General features: G+C 48.1%; 1 protein-coding gene across 1 annotated transcript in view; it reads left to right on the forward strand.

The window, feature by feature from the left end:
- The window catches only part of PDE2A (phosphodiesterase 2A), a 320,770-nt gene that overhangs the window by 140,036 nt on the left and 164,753 nt on the right, over nucleotides 1-15,981 (forward strand). The window contains exon 2 of the mRNA XM_084842325.1: nucleotides 2,266-2,355. Coding sequence (XP_084698451.1) covers nucleotides 2,266-2,355 — 90 coding nt within the window. The remainder of the gene's footprint in view (nucleotides 1-2,265; nucleotides 2,356-15,981) is intronic.

The raw sequence follows: 15,981 nt of genomic DNA on the forward strand, positions 1-15,981 counted from the left end.
GTCTGGGTTTCATCGCCTCTGCTTGACTGACCTTCAGCCTCTTGCTTGCTCTCCTGCGGGGTCCCCTGTAATTCTTCCTCTGCAGGCTGTCCTCCAGTCTCATCCTCAAGTACCTGGAAACAGTTCCATAGCTCCACTGCTTCCACTGGTGCAGAGTGGCGTCTAGTTCTTCTGCTCCTAACTGTTGGGGAACCTGGGGAACCTGGGGGTTGGGGAACCTGGGAGACCTCCAAATGTTGGACTACAACTCCCATCATCCCTGACCATGGGTTGTGCTTACTGGTGTGATGAGAGTTGGAATCCAACAACACCTTGGTGGGCCACATGTTACCCACTTTGTAAAGGCTTGGACGTGACAGCTAAATCAAGCCTCCATCTTCAGAGACAGTGTACCTCCGATTTGGGCGGACCACCATTACTCCCTGCTTTGGAGCTCCCAGAAGTTTCTAGCTGGCCATTATGGAAAACAGAATGCTGGGCTTACTGGCACTTTGGTCCAATCCAGCATGGCACTTCTTATATTCTTTGGGCAGTATCCAACGGTGTCATTCCACTAGTGCAAATTAAGTTGCAGTAATAGAAAGTACGTTCTGAACGATGCACAAGAGGAGGATCCAACTAAAGTTATTTTTGCGCGTTCTGCTTGCACAACTGCTTGTGCAATGGGAAGATTTGGTGGAGCTCCTCTAGCACTATGCAAGTTTGCAGAATAGCACTGTTGGATACTGCCCTTTATCTCTAAGGATTGGCCTGTGTCAGTCTCTGTTCCTGCAGCAGTGGTGGTAGGGTATTCTTTACGGATTATGATTATGATTTAAATAGCTAAAATAGAAAAAATAAAAATAAAGCCAACAAATTAAAATAATGAGAATAAATGAGTAATTAAAGTCAGGGGCTGTGAATGACTGACCCAGAACAATCCGTGAAGAGACTGTTCAAGGGTAAAAACCTTAAAAATACAAATAGGAAGTCCTTCACACAGCGCAGAGTTAAACTATGGAATTCACTTCCACAGGATGTAGTGACGGCCACCAAATTGGATGGCTTTGAAAGGGGATTGGACAAATTCCTGGAGGAGGAGGCTATCGATGGCTACTAGTCCTGATGGCTCTAGAGGCACTGAGCCTATGTACACAGTTGGTGGGGAACATGGGCGGGAGGGTACTGTTGCACTCATGTCCTGCTTGTGGGTTCTTGGTCGACAGCTGGTTGGTGACTGTGTGAACAGAATGCTGGATTACATGGACCCTTGGTGTGATCCAGCTTCAGGGCTGTTCTGATGTTCTTAACATTCTACATAATATAAAAACAGTTTGCATACAAGCATATAAACAAACCGCACACACACATTTTTTAAATACAGGAAGCAATAAAACAGACTGATCTTTCACAGTGGCAGGAGGATGGCTTCTTTTTACCAGGTGCCGTCTTTTTCACCATGGGTAGCCCTTTATTTGAAGGGCTGCTAGAGGACTGTCCTCTGTTTTCATTCATTCATTCATTCAATTTCATTTCATTTCATTTCTGTACTACCCAATAGCCAAAGCTCTCTGGGCGGTTCACAAAAATGAAAACCAAAGAGCACACGATAAATCAATATAAAATATATAAAACATTTTTTGCCCTGCCATAGTAGAATTGTCTCATATCTGTTTGAAGGCATCCTCTATTTGATGGGCTGTCCACTCCAAGCCCAGTTTAAAGATAATGAACCATAAGAACTGTTGCCCGTTACCAGTTAGCCCCTGAGGCAGGCAGGCACAGAGGTCACCTTGTCACAGCCTTCCACACTATGGTGAGATGTACAATACTTCCATTTAAATTATAATCATTATTTCTAAATCTGCATCTATACATATACAGTAGCATATGCAAATGTTACGCAAATTGGTATCTTCTTTTGTCCTCCTTTCTGGTGATCCATTTCCTCTTTTTTGTTGTTTTGTAAGTGGCCCCCCAAAGAGGCAGCGATTCATTGAAAGCTGCAGGGGCCCTAAAAATACTGAACATTTTAAATTGTTAAAAAAAAAAAAAACATTAATAGAGACATATTGATGTTATCTGGAAACTCTGAGAAAAACGTACGAACAACGGTTGGCAATTCAAGGGGAAAAGGACTATTGCTGAAGCACAAACACAAACACATACACACACACCGAACACACACACCCGCACACCTTGTTTAACAGGATACTGGACTGGATGGATCTTTACTTCTGCAAGGCTGTTCCCATGTTCTTATGTTCTTGCTCCTTTCCCTCCCAGGATGCCTTGCTGAGCCTGGGCTCCGTAATTGACACCTCCAGCCTCCGGGAAGTCATCAAAGATGCCATTGCTTCCGTGCTCCCCAAAGTGGTAAGTAATGGCCATTTCTTTAGCGGGGCGGCGGGGGGTGTAGTTAGAGAGGACAGGTAGTTTCCTCTCCCTTCCAGATGATTTGTTTGGGTGGGGAGGGTGAAGGTGGGAAGGACCCAACGCGAAAGATACTCATAACCCCGACTTTGGAAAATTGAACCCTGAAGTTTGGCGAGAGCACTGAAGGCTGCCTTATACCGAGTCAAATTGTTGGTTTAGGGGTGGGGAACCTGTGGCTGTCTGGATGTTGCTGGCCTACAACTCCCATCCGCCATGACCACTGGCCATGCGGCTGGGACTGATGGGGGACTAAGAGTCCAACCACAGCTGAAGGAGCTGAGTTTCCTCACCCCTAGTCTACCTAGTCCAGTGTTGTCTGTGGTGATGGGCAGCAGCTCTTCTAGGATTCAGACAGGGAACCTTCCTTTGAGCCTTGCTACCTCAGACCCTTCTAGATGAGAATGTGCAGAACTGAAACTGGGAGAGAACTTCCCTGAAACCAAGCATGCGCTCCCCAGCTACTCCTCCTGTTCCTCTGCCCCTCCTCCCCCCTCTCCCTCCTCTCCTCAAGAGTTGCAACTTAATCAACTAAAAATGTGTCTTGATTAACTAGTGGGGCCAGTTTTATTCAGGTGGGCTGCTAGTTAAGGGTGTGCATGTTTTGGGAGAGTATTTTGGTGCTGGTGTGTTTCTGCAGTAGGTAACAAAAAGGGAAATATGAAAGATTGCTTTTCCTTCAAACAATGAGTGCTAGCTTTTGTTTATGAAATTGTAAGTAATTATGTTTCCTTCGATATCTCAAAAAGATACTTCTGTTGAAGTCTTGGTGATAAGTATATTAAAAGTCAGATGATGAATGGACTAGCATACCTTGATTGATTGACAGCCTGGCTCTTCAGCCACAATGAAAGTAAAGCTAAGTCATGCATTTTAATACTGGCATTCCTCAAGTCATTACATGCTTCTTATGGCCGTGCTGTGAGGCCAAACAGCAAAATGCTGTTCTTTGTTGTTTCTGAGCTTGACATCTCCTGCAAGGCCTGATGGCCCAGCCGTAGATCTGACCTATTGAACGGTGCATAAGTTATTCACAAAGCTGCCACAGCACTGTAAATATCCTTCAGCTTTGATCCAGCAACTCTTCAGGGAGACTTCAGGTCCAAGGGTCCCGCTCGCTAGATCAAAACAAAACACTTTGGCGTGGCAGCTCTGGCCCTTTCTGAGCTAATTAGCACATTGTAAAGACATGTCTGCTAAGAGCTGGCAAAGGGATGCGCCGTGCAGTGAGCCCACCCAGCGCCGAGGGGCAAATCCTCCGCATGCCAGCCTGCTGCGAGGATCAAGGAAGGGGAGCCTCAGGCCAGGAGTTGCGGTCGGCCCTGTGGGGCACCCCGGGCATCTGTGCTCCCTTCCCCTGGCCCCACCGTCTTTCCCCTGACTGCCAGTGGTCCATGGAGTGGTTGGTGGTTTCCTAGCTTTTGCCTTTTTTCCCCCCATTCTAAAAGGTGGAAACGCCCCTGCTCAGGCTGAGCGATTGGTGTCAGATCCTGAAGCTAGAACAGACTGGAAATGTTTTGTGGTTCTGGCCCTGCTCCTTCTGCCTTTGGCCCCACCCACCACTGGAATTGAGAGCTCCTCCAAAGCCGCATGTGGCCCTCGGGCTGAAAGAGGTTGTCCACTCTTGGCCTAGGTGGCAACACCAGTGATTTCCACCTTCCCACTAACCCTTACTCCCTCTCAAAATTGCTGCCTTGGAGATCATTTGGATTGTTTTGGCCAGGGCGGAAGAGACCAAGAGAAAGCATGCAACCGTCCCCTCGGAAAGGAACCGAAGCTGCACCAGAGCCCCCAGGTGACAGGAATGGTTCTGAGCGTGTGGAGATAGTTAGCAGCTCAGATTCAGATCGGGAACAGCCAGAACCGGGGGAGGTCTCCTCCCTAGTGAGTGCAGATATGGATAGGCGTTCTTCTCAGGAGCTTGGCTTGCAGATGGCTCGACCTGAAGCCCCCCTTCCTCCCCCATGAGAACCCAGGTCTCGGAGGAGGAGGAGGAGGAGAGTGCGGGCTGTGACCTGAAGGATGCTAGAGTCCGGCGCAGAGCGAGGCGGGGAAAATTGGAGGCGGAGCTCAGACGTTCTGCCCGGTTGGCTATGCGTGAGGGCCTACGTAGGGGGACACAGCTGTGAGGGAGGGGCACTCCCCGCTAAGCGATTCTGGCCGGCAAGTTCTTGTCCAAACTGCCGGCAACGTCTCCGATTCCCGCTTGGCTCCTCTGTGATATGCGTAACTGTGCGGAGTGGCTGTTTCCCTTTGTAGCCTGAGAGTCTCCGAGGATTTGCATTTGCAAGGAACCTGGTAGCTAGCTAGTAAAGTAGCCTGAAGCCTGGTGCCTTGGAGCGTGTGACTGCGAACGGAGAGGACCAAGGGACTTGACACCCCGGGTGGCAGGAAGCACGTTTCCCACCCGCAGGCGGGGGGCGGGCACCTGCAGTCCTGCCCTCCATTGCACACAGATGGTCTGCCTTCCCTCCTTCCTGTCAGTTTTGTACCCTGACTTTTCATGGCACAACCATACTTGAAAATGTACTACTAAGTCTGTCTGGTCACGATGACACAGTCAACTGTGAAAGTGCATTACTTGGCCGTGGAAAAACCACTGTGGAGTTCTTCAGGCTCTTCTCCTCACCCCCCCACCCCCACCCCGAGCACTCCCAAAGCAGGAGCAAGATGCGCCAAAGGGTCCTCAGTGAAAGGCCCCCCCCCCCATGTATTCAGTAAGATTTATGAGCACCTCTCTCCACGTGGCTCAGGGCTGGCAGTACAGTAAAAAACTCTGAGAGGAGGGACCACAGGTACACCCAAATTAGGGGCGGTGGACAGCTGGGCATGGTGCTACACAGCAGGGCCACTCGCCGAGACTTCGATCCTGCCCTTTCAGGCTCAGGACTTTACAATTCTAAAACGATGACAGTCTGGAATGAGAAGAACTCGGCTGTCCTTTTGCTGGCGGGCAAAGGCATTTGTATCTAGGCAGGACTTTGGCATATTAGCTGGTCTACTGCTGAAGGGGGGTTTAATTGGTTGGTGCTGTTTATTTCTTTTACGGTTGTGTTTTTAATTGTGTTTTAATGTATTTCCTTTAAAGTTATGTTTTAATTAAAATGTTGTTTTTAATTTGGATTTTATTGTTAGTTGCCTTGAGTGCCATTCCTGCCACCCCCCTGGAAAGGCAGGATATAAATTAAATAAAAAGGGTGCGTTTGCATGGGAGTTGCAGGACTTTCTTCTGCCTAACCACACGTGGGGTTGCACTCTGAATAGATTTGGGGGGAGCCCAGGCAAAACATTAAGCAGTCTTACACTCCAGACCATGGCTGCTTTCCATGATCTTGCTTCAGCAAGTAACCCCAAATTCATGGGGGCTCTAGTCTGTAATGCAGTTTGCACTAAGCCTAGCATGGGAACAAAGCAGAAAAACTCTGATCCTGGGGTTACCGAACTGATTTATCCCGAAGACTCATGATGGGTAGCAACAGGCGGGTTGTAAAACTCCAAGTTATGGAGCTGCAGGGGGTCGAAACAACACATCACCAACTTATCCCCGGCCACCAAAAGCCAGTTTGAATTTAACAAGTGTTACATAACACCACCATTCTGGAAAACACCTAGCAATTCAGTGTGTGCAGCTTTTCCTGGTATGTCAAGTTTCACCTGTTGATTCCTGCCTGCTATGCAGCTTTTAAAAGCGCTGGCCAGATTCAGACATGTGGCTAAGCATACAGATAAACATGTGGGACCAGGGGCAGGGGATTGGGACTGGATTGGATTGCACCCTCTGGCCTTTGACCTTCACATGTTTACAGTCTGATTTGCACAGGGGCCTTACGTGCACACACCAGAATGTGCACAGTCTCCATATGTTCCATCCATATCCTGGAAAAGAATGGGTGTACACATGTAAGCCCCTGTGGAATGAGATGTTGAAGGTGTGGTGGCTGGGGGTTCAGCAGTCATGAAGTTGACTTCCCCCTGCCACATTCAGCTGTATGCCCAGGTGAATATCTGCACAGGGCTTTTGTTTATAAAGCGGGTAGCAATCCGACCACAGAAGTCTCTTCCACTGCTGGCTCAGCATCTGAGCTGCATCCTGACTGCTGAGGCACAGCTGAGTTCACCAGGTTTGACAGCAAAAACCCTGGAGAGGCCAGAGTGCCGGCATAGAGGGGCCTTAGGTTGGATCCAGCTGCTCTAATACCCTGAGCTGAGAGCACTTTTGTAACAGCACTTTTGACCACCAGAGGCAGAATAGCCTTTTGAATCCCCAGCAGCCCATAGCACAAAAAGGAAAACTGGGGCATATGAATGTTAAGATCATGAGTGCAAAGTGGTGGTGGTGGTGGTGGTGAATCCACACAGCCACATTCTCCTGTTCCACCAAGAACTCCCATTGCACATAGACTCAAGTGACTTTAAGGTCCATTGTAAAAGGGGATACTGAGACAGCATGCTTGCAAAGCTGAGAGTGCAGAGGGTGGGATAATAACCATAATAATAGTTTTTAAAAAAATCTATACATTTATAAACTGGATGTGCTACTGGTTGTTGTTTTGTTTTGTTTTGGAGCCGCTGTATCATGCGCATTGCATCACCTGCATATTGGTTGATTCATAAGCATAATGATATTCTCAGAGCTCCACAGAAAAGCAGACTTTGGAACCTAGCGGCAAGTTCAGAGAGCATTCACACTCTGCTCCTTTGCATGCCCACCACCACAACACTTTCCTGAAACCAGCCTTCTGCGTGTCTACTCAGGAGTAACAGTGAGAAGCAGCACGGTACAAAAATTCAGCTTGTGTGTGTCTACTTTGAAGAAGGACTGGATTACTCAGGAGTTAGCATGGGCAGCAAGTTCTGGCAGAATCCCAAACCCACCCTTCTGAGTGTACTGATGATGATGTTGGCGATTCACACAACCCCAAAAAAGCAGTCCTTTGGAGCAACATGATTCTGTTCCAAGACCAGCCCACAGTGCATAGTGATGGAAACTAAATCAATCCACTTCAAGCTCATGACTGCAGAACAGTGTGGGCAAGGATCCACCAGCTCCAGGCAGGAATCCACCCCCCCCGCCCCAGGCTGATTTCTGTGTTAGGGTTTGTATCACCACAGTACCTGCACTGTTGAGCGCACTGCAGTGCTCGTTTATCCAAGATGATGATTACAGGAAGCCGGATTCCGGCTGAACATCAGGAAAAACCTCCTGCCTGTTACAGCAATACGACAATGGAACCAATGACCCAGGGAGGCGGTGGGCTCTCCCACACTGGAGGCCTTCAAGACGAGGCTGGACAGCCATCTGTCGGGGATGCTCTGACTTGGATTCCTGCATTGAGCAGGGGGTTGGACTAGATGGCCTTGTGGGACCCTTCCAACCCTACTATTCTGTGATTCTATGATTCCATGATGATGATATTGATGACAACAGCAAAGGCAACAGCAACGATGACAACAACATGGAAATAAAGAAAAGCGGTCTTCTTTTTTCTTTCAAATCAAGAGGCAACCAACACCACAGAAAGTGGAAAACTTGAGGTTGGTGGGGGAGAAAATCAGTCCTTTTAAACAAGGTTTTTCTACTCGACAAAGAAAAGGCAATTTAGGGGGGGGAATGAAGAAAATGTTTTGGGGAAAATGAATATAAATTGAAAATAAGGCAAGGACAGATCCCAGCTCATGATTGCTCCCACTCAGGCTGTGCTGCCAGTTACAAAAAAAGAAGTTCTTTAATGATTTCTACAAAAATGTAAACATGTAAAAAAATAGCAAGGATCCCTCGCACCCCACCGCAGAACCAAGAGCAAAGCAACACGCTGCATTATTGTGCCAGCTGCTGTGGCCGCTCTGGGTGCCCACGGAGCAGTCCGTCAGTCAAGACATCCGCAGAAACACACACGCAGAAACACACACTGTTCTCCTCTTATTCGCACCCTCTGTCCTCACATTAAATGTAAACAAGCAGAGGAAGAAAGCTTGATGCTCTCAGGTGCTTTCGCGCTGCTCTCTCCCAGGTTACGCTGGCCGACTCCAAGAAACTGGAAGTAAGTGGAAGAGGAGGCCATTCATTAGGCTCTCTGCGCAGCCACGTTGTGGAGCTTTTCTTTTCGTTTTAAAATGCATTGGCTATGGATGCCTCTGCTCTCGCGTGAAAAGGCGGGTGATCCTGATTAGGTCAGGGGCCTGATTGGGTCAGCCTCTCCCCTAATGCCCCCAAATGGGTTTCTGACAGAGTGGTAGGCCAGGACACCCTGCCAGAAAGCCTTTCCTGAATGTCCTTCCCCTGGCCTTCTCAGGGAAATGTTCAGCACATGTGCAGTGGACATGTGTGTGTGTGCACTTAGCCCAGCCAGCCAACGCAGAGTTGCTGGGCTGCCTGCACAGAGAGGGGAAAGTGAGTGTGGGAGCTGGTGCACGGTGCACCAGCCGCTGCTACTAGAGCTGTGTGCAAAGGGCCTCTCAACGTTCTCCAGCATATTTGTGGGCAGAGAAATTGGGGGGACAATTTCACCAAATTTCTCCCAGGGAAGGAGAAATTCTCCAACGGTTTCTCAGAGATAGGGCTCACTGTTGGCAGGGGGTTTTGCACAGCTTCTTTCTTTTTTCCTAAGGGTTTTTGGTTTATTGCAGTGCTCCTGCAAGTGGCAACAGCTTCAACTGTGTGGAGGCTTCCACTTTTCTGAGGCAGAATTTTTAATTTCTTTTGCTGGTATTTTTGAGCTTGTCTAATCACTGCGAGGTGGCCGAGGTTGCTGAGTGTGTTTTTCTCTCTCTGTCACACGTCTTTCCATTGCTCTACAATGCCTCCCAGGCCACCTGCCCTTCCTGGACTGAAAAAAACCCATGGGAGGAATTGCCTCATGATGTCTTCCTCAAGATGGCTTTGATTGAAGTACGGGAAGCCGAGGAGGCTCCAGGCTGCCACAGAGATGACTGTACCATGACAGACAGGACAGTCACACACACTCCATGACCATCTCATAAGTAAAGTAAGGACAAGAACCCCAAATCCAATCCATGAGAATTTCTCTGACATTTCTTTTCCTTTGAATTTCTTTTCGTAAGCAATTTCTCTTCTATCAAATTGAACGAGAATGGTAAAAAAAAATGTGGGAGAAATTTTCGGCACAGCACTGGCTGCTATGAGCAGGAGTTGTGGGTAATACTGCGTTTGGACACTCTGACCCCACCCCACCCCGTACAGGAAAAACTGCTCCTGGTTGTGAAATTCAGTCCACTTCGAAGTTCACTAGAGATCTGAGTCTCTTTGAAATGCATTGTAAGGGCCACTTCATGGATGACATTTTTGCACACAGATATAATCTGTGTGTAAGCAAAAGTGTGTAGATGGTCGCTTCTGGAACATAATAAGCTGCCTTGTACTGATTCAAACCATTGGTTCACTTAGTGCAGTACTGTCAGCACTGACTGGCAGCCATGGCTGTCCAAGTTCAGGCAGGAGCCCTTCCTAGCCCTACCTGGAGATGCTGGGGATCGAACATGGGACCTTATGCATGCAAAGCGGGGCTCTGCAAATGAACTGCATCCGTTCCCTTCTGAAGTGTGGCATTCATCTAGCAATCGGTGTGTAATCATGAAGCCAATGGGTTTCCACTTCTATATGAGGTGCATTTTAAGAGCCACATTTGAGCCAGTCGGGCTGGGTTATAATAGTCACTCTACCATTAACGTAATGAATTAGAATTGTAATGGGGCATTTTATCATCTTCTGGTTGTATTGTTCACCCTGAATGAATGGGGAAAGAGCTGGGCTATGGATAAAGACATATATCGCAGCAAGACATAGATGCCATCTTCTGATGGATCTGAGTACATGCGGCGGGGGGGGGGCAGCAGGGAGACACATAGCTCAGGGGTGGGCACATGCTCTATATTCAGAAGATTCCTGGTTCAAGCCCCAACATCTCTGGTAAGTGTCTTAGGTAGCAGACAAGGGAAAGATCCTCCACCCAAGACCTTGCAGAGTAGAAAACACGAGGCTTGTTGGGCTGATAGTCTGACCCCAGCTTAAGGCAGTTTCCCTCATCCATATTCTCTCCTCATAGACCCAGACAGTGGAGGCTGGTGGCTCCAATTTCAGTGGGGCTGTGAATCCATTCTGGATTTTAATCAGAACCAGCCAGAACTCTAAAGGAACTATCCAAGGTACTAAAACCATTTGGGGATAGGGTTCAGCACTTTGGATAACCCCTTTAGTGCTCTGGATGGTTCTGACTGAAACCCAGAATGGATTCACAGCCCCATCGAAATCGGCGCCACCAGCCTCCACTGGGTTCAGATAACAGAAAAACAAAGGTCACCTTGAAAGCTTCCAGGAGAGCTGGTGTGTGTGTGTGTGTGTGTGTGTTGTACCATTTAAATCCCTTCCTGTCCCTCTCTGCCTGGTGGGCATGGTGCTTTGATGCGCTGTTAGCCGTTTAAGAACATGAAATCATTCTTTCTGACATTTGCTAATCGCCTTCGCACTCCCTCCCTTCCCCCCCCCCCCCACAGTGTGGCAACTAACAATGCTAAATCCACACCTTTTTTTCTGCGCTATTGTGTTCCTAATCTCCCAGCATTACAGCATTAATGCCGTGGGGTAATAATAACACCTCCTGCACGCCCCCCCGCCCCTTCAGAGAGTCTGTCAGTGCTTAATCTCAGTCATGCGCTCCTGCAGAAGCAAGCGCGGGCAGGCAGAACTTGGTCTGTTACCCGCACTGGTTGGGGACTTACCTGCACAAAATGTTGTCCCCTGCAGTGCCCTTCTTGGAGAGGAGGGCAGCCCAAGCTGTTGTGTGAGTCATGCCATAGCAGTAGGGAAGGGAGTGAACTCGTGTGGCCCAGAGGGGGATCAGGACGTTCAGGGACTGAACATAGCTGCCAGCCATGTTGTTCAAAACTTTAGCACACTCTTACCCAGCATCCTGTTTCCAGTAGTGGCCAGGGCAATGTCCTCAGGGAACACTCCTCCAGTCTTGCCTCTAGTCTTCACAGGTATCCTGCCACTAAAACTGAAGGTTCCATTTAGCTGTCACAGCTAATAGCTGTTGATAGGCCTCTCTGCCCCTGTGAATTTGCCTAAAGCAGCCCCCCCCAATCTGATGCCCTCCAAATGTGTTGTACTACAACGCCCATCATCCCCAGCCAGCATGACCATAGGCCATGCTGGCTGGGGGTAATGCCAATGGGAGTTCTAGTCCGACATATCTGGAGGCACCAGGTGCTAAACCGTTTTCTTAAGCCCTCTAAGTCGGTCATCACCGTGCCTCGTGGCAATGACTTGCCTCTAGTTCAGCAACGAGTCGCGACCTCTCGTGGGTCCAGGTTTGGTCCAAGGGCCCCCAATTGCTAATCAGTGTTCTACGGAGTGTGATATCTGCAGCGAAGACTTTGACAGCAACACAGATTTGCAAGGTCCTAGGAAAATCGGAACCTGCCATCCCAAGTCAGACCACTGGAATGGCTGCCTACCAAGGGTATGCTCTCAGCTGCGGTCCTTACTGTACCATGTTTATTTTATTATCTTACAGCAAGCTTCTAAGGTAGGCTGTTGTCATTCTTGTTTTATAGATGGGAAACTGAGTCTGAATGATGATGACTAACGTATATAAGAAGTCAGGGATTGGAGCTGGGAGCTTTTGCCTAGTATAAAGGATATGCTCAGTCACTAAACTATTATCCTTCCCTGAGAATAAATAGGTGAGACTTCAACCGAAGTTTTCCAAATCAAAGCCCCATTTGCAATCTTTCTCACTCCATTTGCCCCTGCAAAGCAAATAGATTTACCTGACTCAACCCAAGCGATACAGTGGAAGTAATTCCACCACCACCCCTTTTCCTGGAGCCTTTTTAGCAGACAAGCAGGAAGGGTTAAAGAGCACCTTCCTAATCAAGACTTGCAAGGCTGCTTTTCATTTAAATACAAGAACAAGAACACCAGCATTGGGGGAAAGAGAAACAAGATACCATTTCACATCTCATTGGACCCCAAGATATATACCTAAAAATGAAAGGTACTATGCAGCAAATGTACGTATCAGGCAGCTACTAGGGATATACGAGACCTTTGTTTCAGTTTGTTTTTGACCAGATTTTACTGGTTTTGCAACTTCCGGAATGAACATGGACCCAAATGCAATCTGCAGTCTAACTCCGTACTTTGTCAAGCTTGTGATGCAATTCTCGGAACAACGACGAAAAATGTGTTTGAAAAATGCATACTTTAAAACAATGTGCACAAACATACTTTACGCAGTGAGGAAGAAATGCATACATTCCAAAAATGTGCACAACCGATGTGTACATTTGAAAAAAAAATTGTGCAGGAAAATATGCACAAATGTTCATGCAAAAGGAAAGCAAACAAACTCACAAGCCGATATCAATGCGAGTCAGAACAAGGTTCGAGCTGGAATTTGGAGAACATGGACAAGCTCACGTTTTACCTAATAGGGATGGTGCATTGGGACTGTGTTTGGCCGCAGCTCCCGGCAGGGAATACAGTCAGTGGCAAACCTAGATCCCACATCCCAGGTTCCATCCCTGGCATCTCCAGGGAGGGCTAGGAAAGGCTCCTCTCTGCAGCCCTGAAGAGGTGTGGCCGCCAAGCATAGGAAATGCAGAGCTAGATGGACCCGTGCTCTGACTTCGCATGTTCCTGTGTATCTGTGTAATGCGTGGAAGGGCCCACAGACCCCGAGTATGAAGACGAACTTACATTCTATCTTTGGATCTATTCATAGGCCCGAGGCAAGCCATATTCTGTCCTATTGCTGTTTTATGTGTTGCTTATCAGCATAATGGAAAGGACGAATTCTCTCTCATGTCACATGTGTGCACGTGCCCCGCACACGCACACACGCACACGGCTGTAAGGAGGGCTTTGTTCTTTCCCTAGTTCCACAGCCAGGCAAAGCACGGGAATCTTTTTTTATGCACTGCAATTTTTGCTGAGCATCCACAGACAAGGGAGCTTTGTGAGGGGAGGGGGCGCATGTATTTTAATTAAATTCTTTTCGACAAGCCGCGATCAGAAAGATCCGTCGTCTTTTGTCCCCAAACTGCATCTTTGAGAGAGTCTTGTTTGCCGCACTGGGAAGGAAGCAGAACCACTCTGGTGGCTTCCGAAAAGGTAACGGCGGTGGCTGCTCTCTCTGCCATTGTGCTGGGTTTATAGAGGAGGTGCACAGAGCAGGGAGGGGCTGACAGATTCGCAAGGCCAAGCCCCTGCCAAGGCCTGATGTGGATGGGAAGCTGTGAGTGCCTGTGCCTGCTCCGTCTAGACCTGGAAGGTGCGCTCTCTGGCACAGCTCCCGGAGACCAGAGCATGGCGTTGGAAGCTGGACACTGGGTTGTGAAGGGCAGCGGGCAAGAGATTCTGCTCCGCTGAGTGGGCAAGGGCAGAAGGCCAGTGGGCCAGGACAGAGGTCTCATGCTGCCTCACACCCCCCTGCTGTGGCTTGAGAGGGCTCAGTGGCTGCCTGGGCATCAGTGGCATAGCGGAGCCAGGGCTCGCCGGGTTGAAGAGCCAGGACTTTCTGGTTAGCGGGGATGATGACATCATCTGCAAGCCCCTGCTGGCCTTCCCTGTTCCCGCTGAGCTTCTCTGCAATCTTCGCTATAGCTTGGGTGGGGATATAGATCTTCCCAGCAACAATGCAGCAAACTCTCCTTGTTGTAATGCAAAGTACTGGGCTGGCTTGGTTTTGAACGGGTGATTAAGGCCCGACTTTACAAAAGACCTGCTGCTGGTGGAGATGAAAACTGCAAACACTGGTCTGTTGATCTGGATCAACCCAGGTGCCTGTATTTGGGGATTTTTCTTGGGGTGTGGCTACGAGGACTGTCATGATGGGTGCCTGCTCTTCAAAATTCACCACTATGCCACTGCTGAGTATACACATTTCCAGAGAGCACACAGAGCTCAAGGCTGGCCTCATGCCACAACTTGTCAGGGCCTGCCCATCTTCAGGGCCAGAATTAAACAAGGCCTCCTCTTCCCAGGAGCAGCCCACTGCAGTCTTCAGCCCGGGGAGTCCTAGTTCTGGGAGCATTCCTGCCAGACAGGACTGCACTTGCCAGTTCTTCACAGAACCTTGCCCTGTTAATTGGGGACCGGACAAAGGTTGTGTGTTAAAGCCCTGGTGTTCCTACACCAACCACACACCTCTGCAGGTCAGCCTGCGCAATCCAGACTGCAGCATGTTACAGAGAGGGATGGAGGAATTTGTCAGTTTCGGCTTCTCTCAGTTTCTCATTTTTCCAGTCTTAAGTTCGGTTTATCCTGAACCTGGAGAATTTTTATTTTAAAAGTTTACAGGAAAATTCATAAGCATTCGTGTCCGCACTTCTCCTCCTTATGCATGCATTTTGTATGCATTTTTGGATAATATACACATTTTTTGCAAGCAGTTTTCCTGATACCATTTTTTATACATTATTTCCTCTAGTATATGCATTCCTGTATGTATGGTTTTGATTGGAGGACTCCACTGTGAAATTCGGAGAAGTGTGAATTTTAAAGAATAACTGAGGTTTGGTTCATATGGTGTTTCAAAATCGTGAAATTAGGTAAGGTCGCATTAAAATGTGAACTGAAAAAAATCCCCCCCCCATTCCTAGTTAGAGAACATTGGGTAAACCCAAGCCTTGTGTCCTGCAGCTGCTCCTGACTCCCTCCTTCCATGGCCAACTTCCCTCGTACAGTCCTATAAGAGACCAAACTATGAATCCAGAAGTCCCCAGTTCGAATCTAACCTTGGCTGCTAATTCACTATGTGGCCTTAGGCAAGCTGCTCTCAGCCGCAGTCTTTCCAGCTGCATTACAGAGGATAATAATACTGGCTTACTTCGCAGGCTATTGTAAGGATTACAACCAGATATTGCATGTGAAGTGCTTTGAAAACCTGAAAGCACTATGTAAATGTTGTTGTTGTTGTTAATATTATTAAGTTCCCCTTCCCATCTCCATGGTAAATCTTTGCAGAGTCCATCCCTCTATTTGACAGACGTCGCTTTAATGCTCCAGCTCACTTTCCGGGAACTTGATGTAGAAATAATTAATAATAATGACTCTGTACTAGGGCTTTGCCAGCTAATAATTAAGGATCTTTCAGTCTGGCCCTTAACCAATTAATTCATGTTAGTAACTCCATTTTCAAAAATGCACACATTGCAGCCTCCCTTCCGAGGATGCTGATGGTTTCTCTCCAAGATGTGTGTATTGTCTTTTGTTTTCAAAAACCACCTGTTCTCTCGGTCTTGGTTTACATACAGGAAATGTCACTGTAGGATTTTCGTCAAATCTGGAAGCTGCGGCAGGCCAGCCATCTTGTGTTTATTTGTGTAACTTGATGGCTTCTGCGGTCCTCTGTGCCAAACCTCTGTGACCACAAGGCAAAAGTGGGGTGCAAGTATGCCCCATAGGCAGCGATCCCTCTTTCAAGCCCACTTTGAACTCCCTGAAACTACCGTCGTCTGTCTCCAGTCTGATGTGTTGTTGTTGTTGCCCTTGCTTTTAAGAAATCACAATGAAAGTTTAGTACAGTTAATTACACCTGTCATTCA

The sequence above is a fragment of the Heloderma suspectum genome, chromosome 3 (genome assembly GCF_057233095.1).
Source record: "Heloderma suspectum isolate Gila_16-S chromosome 3, 16-S_ref, whole genome shotgun sequence".
Classification (NCBI taxonomy): Eukaryota; Metazoa; Chordata; class Lepidosauria; order Squamata; family Helodermatidae; genus Heloderma; species Heloderma suspectum.